At 37.6% G+C, this 12913-nt stretch overlaps 1 protein-coding gene across 1 annotated transcript in view; it reads right to left on the bottom strand.

The window, feature by feature from the left end:
• LOC121258712 (protein GLE1-like) overlaps positions 1-12913 on the bottom strand; it is a 31440-nt gene that overhangs the window by 12136 nt on the left and 6391 nt on the right. The window contains 7 exon segments of the mRNA XM_041160255.1: positions 7770-7853; positions 8561-8635; positions 9282-9363; positions 10239-10309; positions 11443-11552; positions 11655-11874; positions 12742-12913. Coding sequence (XP_041016189.1) covers positions 7770-7853; positions 8561-8635; positions 9282-9363; positions 10239-10309; positions 11443-11552; positions 11655-11874; positions 12742-12913 — 814 coding nt within the window.

Genomic DNA, 12913 nt, shown 5'->3' with positions numbered 1-12913 from the left:
CCACACTACGCAACGAGCGATGCCCAGTTCCGCGCCCAGCGCGTACGTGCCCAGACATCCTCTAGTCCCCGCCATCAGAAGGACCACGAAGTCGGCACGAGACCATCTCGTCCGATCCCATTGTCGCCCAGTGACAATCCAGGGGACGTTACTCAGTATATTCCGCTCCCGAGTAACCAGATGAGCTCCACCGAGTTAATACCTCATCTCGGCTTGGGGTCGGGATACACACGCACCAAAAATCCATTCTCACATGAAAATCCAGTTTTCATAAACACATGAACATGAATGCAATACACGAAAACTCAGTTTTCTTTTACAAACATGATCATGCATGAAATAATGAAATGCATATGTACCAACACAATATCCAAACCAACAATTACCAATCCAATCAAATCCAACCAAACAACTCCAATCACAAATCCATCCGACCCCCGAACTCCTCGGACTCAGTCCGACATGCCAAAAATACAGTGAAATGGGTTAGTACAAAAATACATTTAAATTACGAAAGTTCTTTGGAGAAATACTTACAGTGCAATATAACAATTTTCGAAGGATCACGAAGTTGAAAAAGGCGACGTTTGAGCAACACCACAGTATAAAATACACTGTGGCCGTGGGTCACAATACCAACTTTCAAACAGAGGCAAACGAAGACCCAAGATTGATAGGGTAAGGCCTAGGGAGGTCGGTGAAGCTAGTGGTGGTGAAGGTTGGCCGTGGGTGGCGGCATGGGCGGCGGTAGAAGACCAAAAAGCCCAAAAGGGAAATGGAGTTGGATGTGCTTCACCGGTGACAGATCGGAGGTGGGGTTCGGTCCAATGGGTTGCTAAGAGGTCGAGGATGATGTGGTAGGAAGATGGTGGCCAATGGTGGTGTGACGGCGGCGCAGCGGCGGAAAGAGTGCCGCGACTTCCAGCCGTGCGTAGAGGCTCACGGCGGCTCGAGGGAAGCTGGAATTGATGGGGGTTGGTCGCCGGCGGCAGGGGGAGCGAAGGAGCCGGGCGGTGTCGACCACCGCCGGTTCACGGCGGCGGGCTGGGGAAGAGACCAACGCACGGCGAGAGAGAGAGAGAGAAGAACTCGCGCGCGATAAGGAAAACAAGGAGGAGAAAAAGAAAAGAAAAGAAAAAAAAGAAAAGAAGAAAAGAAAAAGAAAAGGAAAAGAAAAATAGAGGGAAAAGAAATGAGGTCCAATCCTCATAACTTGGGTCACGGAAATGATCCAACGGAAACGATTTTAAAACCACAAGTTAAATAAAATAATTTAAACGTAATGGTAAATTCAAATTGAAATAATTAAATCTCACAGTAATTAATTAAATATGAAAAACAATTTAAATGCACAATAATAAATAAATATTAAGAAAGCACATAAAAATTAATTTTCACCAATTAAAATCATAGAAATAAACTCATTAAAAATCCAACCAATTTTAAAATACGAGAATAAAATTTAAATAAATAAAAATAATCCTTTAGTAAAAATACACTAAAATGCGGGGTGTTACATCCTCCCCCCCTTAAATAAAATTTCGTCCTCGAAATTGGCAAGGTCAACATTAAAACTAAGACAGGAATAAGATTCAACTAAGAGCAGACTAAGAATATACCGCCAAAATAGTCCGGCAAGGCCACTCTATAAGCAACAAGCCCAACCTTCTCTACGATCTGAAAATGGCCAACATATCTTGGACTAAGCTTTCCTTTCTTACCAAAGCGCTTAACGCCTTTCATAGGAGAGACTTTAAGATAAACCCAATCTCCTTCTTCAAAGGATAAGTCTCTTCTTCTTGTATCTGCGTAACTTTTCTGGCGACTTTGCGCTTCAGCCATTTTCTTCCTGATAACTGAATTTGATCCTTCATTTCTTAAATTATCTCAGGCCCAAGCAATTTGTTCTCACCAACTTCATCCCAACATAAAGGCAATCTGCACTTCCTTCCATACAAAACTTCATACAGGGCCATCTGAATGGAGGAATAAAAATTGTTATTATAAGAGAACTCGATAAGAGGCAGATGATTCTCCCAACTTCCTTGAAATTCCATAATACAAGACCGCAACATATCCTCCAGAGTCTGAATAGTACGCTCTGATTGACCATCTGTTTGAGGGTGATATGTAGTACTAAACTTCAACTTAGTGCCTAAAGCTGCTTGCAAGCTCTTCCAAAATGGGAGGTGAACCGCAGGTCCTGATCTGACACGATACTCTTGGGTACTCCAGGCAAACGCACTATCTCCTTGACATATATTCGAGTCAACTTACCCAAAGAGTCAGTATTATTAACAGGCAATAAATGGGCATTCTTGGTCAGCCGATCCACAATCACCCAAATTGAGTTCTTCCCACTAGGAGTCCTCGGCAACCCTACCACAAAATCCATAGAAATATCATCCCACTTCCACTCTGGAATAGGGAGAGGTTGAAGTCTACTTTGATGCTCAACCTTAACTAGACGGCACGTGGTACATTTCTCAATGAACATGGCAATATCCAATATACTCGTTTTAGTCCCCCAATGACACATCACGACCAGTATTCCTAGAGTGACTGCTATCCAAAAATCTCATTTCCTCGAGAACCTTAATACAACATCCAATAAATTCCAATGATCAATAGATCCATACAATAATATGCATAAATACTCACCACTACCATGCATCGATCACATGCACCCTTAGCCAAAACCAAAAATGCTCCAAATGTGCAAGTGATCATCATTACCATTTCCATCACTAAACCTATATCCTCGAAATCAATAAGAATCATTTCTTAAATCGTCACCATCTATTATCCTTAAAATTGATATAAATTAAATCCTCAACCTGACACTGTAACCTCATGCTAAAAACAATTATTAACCGAACTAGATCAATATCTTCCATCTCCAAAGAAATTCTCCCCTAAAAATTCTCATATCAGTAACTTAACTCAGATCAATCCTATTTTAATTCAGCCATTCAACTCTGCAATTCTAAAACCTTAACCCAGATATAAATCATTTCCTGAAATCCTCAAGATCGATGAACTCAAATCTAAAACATTCTCCTTATAAAACTTGTAAATTCTAAAACCCCAAATATTATCAAATTGCTTATCGAGGTTGGCAAAATCAAAAACTTCTAGTCTAAGTAATCTCTTAATTGCTTGTTGAACCTACCAGCTTAAATCCCATTAACTTATTTTCTAAAAAACTATGGGGCCACAAACCTTAGATGAACTTCTCATAAATCTAACATTGACATTCGTTGAACTTACAACCTCCTACCCCAAAGACTCATTACCTAAATTCTACGGAACCTAAATCCTCAATTATCCTAAGCAATTAAAAACTATTCCCCTCCTTAGCAGCAACTTGAGTACCTAATCCAAAGAGTTCACCCAGACCCTGATGTTCAAGCCTTGATATTAAAACAACCAATCACCAAGAGTTCAGGCCTACTATACCAATGTTTAAGCCTAACAATGGCCTTCTCAGTCGTACCATCTTCCTGTCATAACATAACCCTTAACCCGCCTTTCAATTTCGAACAAAACAAAATAAAATAAAATTCCATAAATAAAATAACATACGACAAAATGCATAAAACCAATGAAGTAGTTCACCATAAAATAAATATAACAATAAAATAATCCGCCATAAAATAAAACAATTAAATTAAAATGACATACAAATAAATAAATAAACAACAAAATTATTATACAATAAAATAAATAAACACCAAAATTATTATACATTAAAATAAATAAACAACAGAATTATTATACAATAAAATAAATAAAGCCAATAAAACCATACTCAACCAAAGGTAAACACTAATTAAAACAATAAAATCAAATAAATCAAATAACATCAATTAACATAAAATAAAATAGTAATAAACTCATAATATAAAATAAATAACTTAACTTACACCACTTAAACAAAAATTTTATTATTTTAAAATAATAAAAATAATTTTCTGGTACTATCCTAAGGGACATGTGGTTTTAACCAGAGCCGAACTGCTCTGATACCACCTGTGGCGCCACTAATCCCTTTTATATAAATACACAAGGATCGAGACGCCAGGATGGTGACAACACGGTCACACATCCCAACGAAGTGCCAGTGTGTGTACATGCAACAGTGTACAAATAAAATAACGCAGCAGATAGTCAACTAAGTACCAGAATTTATTTACAATCAAACATCAATAAAAATTTAAATAGCAATTATACAGTCATCCATAAAATAATTTTACAATAGTTTTGAAATAAACAAACGAGTGATCCCAGATCACTCCTCAGGCGGATCCGTCTCCTCAGGCTCGCCCTCCTCCTCCTCATCTACATCAAAATCTGCGTTACCACAAAATGATATCGCAGGTAAGTATGACCTCAAATAACAACGTAATATAAAATGTATTAAATGCAACTAACATGCATGCACATGATGAAATATGCATTTTTCCACAAAACATCATTTTCTCCGAAAATGATAATTTTCCAACACACGCCAAAATCCCATTTTGGCCCAAAATATCCGTAAAACATTTTCCCAGAAAATGATTTACCTAAAAACCAACTCGCACTATTTTCCCAGAAAATAGTGCATTAATTCCAAATGCACCATGCATTACTTCCATATGCACCATGGCCTCCCCTATGGACCATCCGCACGTCCTGGCTTCGTAGCGGTGCTCAGTTCCGCGCCCAGCGCGTACATGGCCAAGCACCCACACTACGCAACGAGCGATGCCCAGTTCCGCGCCCAGCGCGTACGTGGCCAGACATCCTCTAGTCCCCGCCAGCAGAAGGACCACGGAGTCGGCACGAGACCATCTCGTCCGATCCCATTGTCGCCCGGCGACAATCCAGGGGACGTTACTCAGTATATTCCGCTCCCGAGTAACCAGAGGAGCTCCACCGAGTTAATACCCCATCTCGGCTTGGGGTCGTGATACACACGCACCAAAAATCCATTCACATGAAAATCCAGTTTTCATAAACACATGAACATGAATGCAATACACGAAAACTCAGTTTTCTTTTACAAACATGATCATGCATGAAATAATGAAATGCACATGTACCAACACAATATCCAAACCAACAATTACCAATCCAATCAAATCCAACCAAACAACTCCAATCACAAATCCATCCGACCCCCGAACTCCTCGGACTCAGTCCGGCATGCCAAAAATACAGTGAAATGGGTTAGTGCAAAAATACATTTAAATTACGGAAGTTCTTTGGAGAAATACTTACAGTGCAATATAACAATTTCCGAATGATCACGAAGTTGAAAAAGGCGACGTTTGAGCAACATCACAGTGTAAAATACACTCTGGCCGTGGGTCACAATACCAACTTTCAAACGGAGGCAAACGAAGACCCAAAATTGATAGGGTAAGGCCTAGGGAGGTCGGTGAAGCTAGTGGTGGTGAAGGTTGGCCGTGGGTGGCGGCATGGGCAGCGGTAGAAGACCAAAAAGCCCAAAACGGAAATGGAGTTGGATGTGTTTCACCGGTGACATATCGGAGGTGGGGTTGGGTCCAATGGGTTGCTAAGAGATCGAGGATGATGTGGTAGGAAGATGGTGGCCAATGGTGGTGCGACGGCAGCGCAGCGGCGGAAAGAGTGCCGCGGCTTCCAGCCGTGCGTAGAGGCTCACAGCGGCTCGAGGGAAGCTGGAATTGATGGGGTTGGTCGCCGGCGGCAGGGGGAGCGAAGGAGCCGGGCGATGTCGACCACCGCCGGCGCACGGCGGCGGGCTGGGGAAGAGACCAACGCACGGCGAGAGAGAGAGAGAGAGAGAAGAACTCGCGCGCGAGAAGGAAAACCAGGAGGAGAAAAAGAAAAGAAAAAAAAAAAGAAAAGAAAAAAAGAAAAAGAAAAGGAAAAGAAAAATAGAGGGAAAAGAAATGAGGTCCAATCCTCATAACTTGGGTCACGGAAATTATCCAACGGAAACGATTTTAAAACCACAAGTTAAATAAAATAATTTAAACGTAATGGTAAATTCAAATTGAAATAATTAAATCCCACAGTAATTAATTAAATATGAAAAACAATTTAAATGCACAATAATAAATAAATATTAAGAAAGCACATAAAAATTAATTTTCACCAATTAAAATCATAGAAATAAACTCATTAAAAATTCAACCAATTTTAAAATACGAGAATAAAATTTAAATAAATAAAAATAATCCTTTAGTAAAAATACACTAAAATGCGGGGTGTTACAATCTCTAGGTGCGGGATCACTCCCATCAATATGACCCCACAATTCTCGCCCTTAGACAAATAATTGAAATTGAAACTCCCAAACATAATAATTTTTTCTAGTAGAACAAATAGGGAACGAGTTTAACTTATCTGATGACATTATGGAACCAAACATAAAATATCCCTCAAAAGTTTGTGCAGCAAAACAGAATGCACTAGAACAGAAAGTGTCGAAAACCAAATAAAACTAATAGAGAGTGTCGAAAACAATTAAGTCAAACCAAGAACAAAGCAGTGGGCACCGAAATCCAGAAGTAACCCAAGAAATTCACATCAAGAATGCCAAAATCCACAACAGTCCAAAGAAACTCACACAAACTGCACCGATAGTCCACAAGAAACACTCAGATGACGCCGAAAGCCACAAAGAACTCCATACGTCAACTCAGACAGCACCGATAGTCACACGAGAGGCCAAGAACAACACTGTCGGCACCAAGAATCACACGAAAGGCCAAACACGTACTCAGAAGCGCCGAGAATGAACAGCTTAAGATTTGAAGTTTGCGACATCGTCACTGGTGGTAACAACTGCTCAAAACCTCCATCTCTTCCAACTTCCTTCAATGCCACCACTATTTTCCTCCAACCCACTCTGTCCCTGTCCCTGGTATGAAGATGAAGCTCCAACCCCCCCCCCCCCACCATACTCCGCCAGAGCCATGTAGACACACCTAGAATTGGAGCAACGTTGTGAAATAATAACCCGTCCCCATCCCCATGAGCAATGTAAAAACCCTTTCTCGCAACCTTCAAACTCTCCTCCAAGGCTTTAGAAAACCAACAAACTGTTTCTAGCTCCAAGCTCATATTTTTTACAACTTTCCATCCTTTCTCGATTAAGTGCACATAACGTCCATCCCTAATCACCTCAAACAACTTAGATTCGATAATAACACGTTTTGTGGAAGATATTTTCCTTCCAATATTGCCAGAAAGAACGCCTTCAAGTGCCCATAACCTCCATTGAAAACGAAAGGAAAGAACCATGTATGGAGAGAAAACGCTTCACTTTGGATATTTATTTATATTTACAATATCAGAATATATGGAGACACATGATTTCCAAATTTATATTAATTATCAAATGCATGTGCTTTCATTTGTTCTGATTTTGTGACTGCAGTTTGTAGGAAAGTACCGGTCTGCTACAGTTGCAGCAACAGGTGATGTTTACATGTGGGATGGGGAGAAAGGCAAGGATAACCGGTTAACCTATGAACACTAGGTGATGAGTGCAGAAGGCCAAGACAAAAGGATGAGAGTATTGGGGAAACAAGTTCCTTTGGGGAAAGAAAAAATGATTTTTTAATTGGAAATGTACACATATAACTAATAGATCTTGAGCTTCATCTTCTCAATACAACTTTACTAACATGACATGAGAAATTGTCCTCAAACAATGATGGATTAATCGTCAAAGCCAAACACAAAATAATCATAGATTGATGGTAAACAAAGTTCAAGTTGATAAACATCACCTTCGAGTAAATTATGTGCTTTGGAACAGTGTAAGTGCAGGCTCTGTGTAACTCGGCTAGAAGGAGATCCATTGCATGGGGAACCTGATTCACATATCATCCAAATATAAGCAACTAAATATAATATGTACAATCGCTGCAGATTTGATTAAGTCCTCTTCCCACCTGACTGTCTCCTGACCCAGAAATGGCTTCAGTTCGGCGACCAAATTGGTGGAAGTCTATTCTTAAATAAATACTAATTCAAGGAAAGTATCATGCAATAACCTCCTACAATCATAGCTGCACAGAATATGCATATACATATAGATGAAGAAATGTATGCAGCTTTCCTTGAGATTAGTAGTGCTGTGACAATAATGTATCATGTGAGGGCTTGTGCACTATACTAGTCATGTACGTATCTGTGTATTTCCAAATTCACGAACTCTAAAACCTTTCTTCCAATTTCATGAAGAAATAAAGCATTCCACGGAAGATCTGTAGAAGTTGTTTCATTAAGATATCCCTAGATTTTCACATGAAAACTTAATTATAACCAAATTACCTGCTACCATCTGCACCAACTCAACATATGAGCATACAATTTTTTTTTTCACATGCAAAACAAGTCAAGGCAGTCCTTAATGTTGCCATATTTTGAAGTTCAAAAATGAATCCTTTAATTATTCCAACCTTTGAGTAGCATCCTAATGTGTAGAAGAAACTAAAACATAGGAAACAGTAATTAGCCCACGAAGGACCTCTTTAATCAACGTACATCCTTGCCAAATCAGTTGAACACATCATACCTGTGAAATAACAAGAACAATGACATAGCCACATGCAAAAGCATCATTATCTGGGCTTTCACAACGAGAGACTACCTGCATCCAAATTGGAAATAATGCTGTATTCTTAAGCTCGCTATTTAAATATAAAAACACAAAACAAAAGAACTTTTATTCTCAATATCCTTAAGTATAAATTCTAAGATCATATGATGGCAAATGATTTTGAGCTGAAGAGCTTCGCAAGACTGCTATCAATTACTTTCTTTTAATTTTTTTTATCAGTATTTTGTTATCAGTAATTAATTTCTTACAATAAGAGGAAGTGAATATTGAAATCCTATAGTCAGAAAATCTCATTTTTTTGCATTACATGTTAATATAAGGGGCAGTTGCACTTGCAGTTTGTTGTATACACATACACCAGATTTGCTTTTATTGATAAAGTAAGGAAGTCATTAGATTTTGATTCTGTGTCTGAACTTTTACACTACGATGGTTAAATCTAATTTCAAAGTTCTACATCCTCCATTGTTTTGCTATGTAGTGATGTAAGATTGATGCTGTTTTTTAATGCAGTTTCCATATAATAGCAGAAATCCCTTATTTTCCAACTTAAAGCATGTTCAACATGCATGATCCCAAATTTTCCCTCTATCCTCTACATTCTCTGAACGAACCAAGCAAAAAATGAATCAAGATGGGAAAAAATGCATGTCTGTGACCAAATACTTGAAATTACCTTCTTTGCAAATGCTGCAATGCTGATGGGCTGAGGGCAAAGAGGATCATTGAAAATATTTACAATTTCACGTGACTTTTCTCTGCAAGTTGTAAGTTAATAAAAACAAAAAAGCCAAAAAATGTTTATTGTGTTATTGCTAAACAATTCTGTCCAAAATGAAGACATGAAGGAAACTAGAATTTGAGTTCTTTAATAATTGGCTTGTTTTTTTCTCACAATTGTCTGAATTCTGCATATATGGTCCATGATTAGTCTTGAACTAATCATGGGAGTCTCAAAACAACTACTGATTGAATCTAAAGTTTTTGCATTTGGGCGGAAGGCAGTTCCATCCATACAACGGAGAGGAGTTGGAAGCTAATGAAAGAGATAATCATGGGGGTGTACACGGTGGACTGGTTCACTAAAACATTGGAGGACTGCTTGACAGGCAGAAAAAGGAATTTTATGCTACTTCACTGGATGGTAGTTAAAGCTTTATTGCTAAGAGATGTGCTAATGCCCACGGTTGCTACATGGCACAAGTGGAGTATGGAGGTGATGTACAACCTCCATATTCCATGAATGGATGACGCATCACAACCTCAACCAGCTTGATCAGTCACCATGATTCTATTAGTTCACTGCTTTGAACGATACAGTTAAAAAACCAAACAGGCCAACCAGGCAGTCTTATCCAATACAGTCCAGGGCAAAAATCCACTCTTAAGACAAACAAAAAAGAAGTCCATATCACTGTCAGGGTGATCCACCACACAAGTCTGATTGGCTGGTGTGAAGGGCAAAAAAATGGGATGCAGGGTGAGTTGGGTTAATGAACACAAACACAAGAAAAGTAAATAAATAAAATAAAATAAAAAATATTTATGTACAAGAGTATAGATAATAAAGGTTGACAAAAAGTCTAATAACAAAATATTAGGGTAGATTACAATGAAACTAAAATCACCTCACCTGACGATCTCTTTTGTCCCACTTATTTGTCTTATCAACCTAGCAATATGTCTTTCATAGCTGCTGAAATCCTAACAAAAAAATGAGACCATGTCACTCAATGATATAAAGGATGCAAATCAACATATCTAAAAAAAAGTAACGAGATCCTATATATTGCATGCTCAGAATTCAATAGCCTACGGCCATGACAACAGAAACGTGATGCAAACTCTAAGACCTTGTTTTGTTAGGCCATTTTAAAAAATTTCTCAACAAAATTTAAAATTAAACCAAACATCCTTAAATCTTACAAAAAAATACACTTTCAAATCTTCATCCAATCATTACCCAATCATCATCCAAACACAAAAATCAAAAGAACTTTTACAAAAACAGAAACAAAAACTACTCTTTAAAAATTATATTTATAAAACTTTTCAACTCTACCATCCACTTTCACAAACCCCAATACAAAACACACCAAAAAAGATTATTCAAAATTTTCTCAACCTTGCACAAAACCCAATAAACACTACATCTCAAAAATTTCTCAAGAATTCTCTCAATTTTCTCAAAAATGGAGAAGCCAGATATGGCCTAATCTATGACCAACAGTATCCAAGCATGAATAATTACCTTATCTTTTTCTCATTTTTTTATAAGTAGTTACTTTATCGTTCTCCATAAAAGGTCCAAATAAAATTTTTTTTAAGTATAATGGTCTAAAGAAAATTAAGAAAACTCATTCTAATATTTCAAATCTAAGGGTGGGTTTGGATAGTTAGTTCATTTGAAAACATCTCATCTAAAGTTATATCGTACAGTAGTTTGGCTATCTAAACACAATATTTCATCTCTTAAGTTTTGAAAACATTCACTTAAATAAACAGTAAATAAACAGTAAAAACTGGCGTGAACAGTGTCAAAATTGACATGAACAGTTTGTGAACATTATATGAAAAGTGAAAAATGACGTGAACAAGTGTGTGAACAGTACATGAACAGTGCACAATTTGGGTACTCTATAAAACAGTGGGACCCACCCCTTTATCAAATCCCAAAAAGTCAAAACTATCTCATCTCATCTCACTATCCAAACAAACACTTTTACAAACTATCTCATCTCAACTCAAAAAATCTCACTACTATTCAAAACATCTTATCTCATCTCATCTGAACTGTCTATCCAAACCCACTCTTATTTCTGTAGATCTAGCAATACCTTATTGTGAGTTAACCTCAAAGCCTGGTTACTTTCCTCTATCTGCTTAAGTTTTTGCAGTCTCCCCTGCTCTAAAAGAAGAGCACTTTCAGCAGCCCTGAGAACGTTACCTGCCATCACATATGCTAATAAATACCTCGGATGAGGGAAAAACCTTAACTGAAACAAGTCAATAAACATAACACACAAAGCATGTTAAAAATAAGGAATACCCTCTGATTGTGGGTGTTTTGATTCATCAGATGGAAATCCTTTGGATTCATTTGAAATTCCTGAATTGGCATCCAGTTGGAGTCCTGCAGCTGCTTCTTGTGCCACCCCAGCAGCAATCTTTGCTGCTATTTCATTAGCTTCCCTTTCAGCAGCTTCTTTTGCCTCTCTTCTCTCAACTTCTAAAGCAACTCTTTTTGCTTCCTCAGCTCTAAGTCTTGCCTGCATTTACAAAATGCTTTTATCACTAATTAAGTATTTTTATGCATTCCCTGCAACTCTAGTAGGTATATCAGAAGTAATTTGACACTTTCAGATTTACCAGAAAAAGGGAAGTATGTGACCAGAAAGCCAGTTGAAGGTAGCAAAAAAAGGGAATGCATCTGATAAAGAAATGGATATTCATTTCAAATAAAGAACAAATTACAACCAAAAGTGAGGAACGTTTTCCATGCAGAAATATATATAGCCATGTTTGGGAAGTGAGATGAGTTGAGAAGATTCTCATCTCAAAACTTCTCATAATTTCCTTCCCAAACATCACTCAAACACAAACACTTTTCAACTTCAGATCTTCAACTTTTTCATATAATCATTACAAATTTCTCAAACTTCTAAACAAAATAAAAATAAAAAAAACAATACAATTTTTTCAAATTTCAAAACAAAAATTATATTCAAAATTTTTTTTAACTATATAATATTTTTATTCAATTTTTTTCTCTCTCATTTCTCAAAACCCAATAAAACATCTTACATCTTAACTCAAACCACTTTACTACCATTCACAAACCATTTCCCTACTATTCACAGAATTCTCATCTTATCTCATTATCCAAACTTGCCATTAAGACAATGTCCTGATGACACAAAAAAAAAACTAGAAAGGCATGCACGTTAAGTTGGAGAAGTTGATGATATTGTATCAGTTAAACAGAATAGTGTTGGAATAAAAATAAAAATGAAACCCTCCACCCTCCCCTCCCAAAAAAAAGTGTTAAGTAATCTAATGGAGTTCCCGTTTGCGCATATTCCAAGAACTGACAAGATAACATGGTACCAAAAGATATCTACAGAAGCACAACAAACCTCAGATTCTGCTCTAGCTTTTTCTTGGCGTATTTTTCCTTCTTGGAGAGCGTTTTCCTTTCTTTTGGCCTCTTCATAAGCTGCATCATTTCTTATTTTTCTTTCTTCTATTTGTGATCTCAATTCATGGTCCTGCTGAACAGCAGTCAAATGATTATCAAGTGCTTCTGCT

This window comes from Juglans microcarpa x Juglans regia, chromosome 3S (assembly GCF_004785595.1).
Source record: "Juglans microcarpa x Juglans regia isolate MS1-56 chromosome 3S, Jm3101_v1.0, whole genome shotgun sequence".
NCBI lineage: Eukaryota > Viridiplantae > Streptophyta > Magnoliopsida > Fagales > Juglandaceae > Juglans > Juglans microcarpa x Juglans regia.
This window is presented reverse-complemented; position numbering and strand designations above follow the sequence as displayed.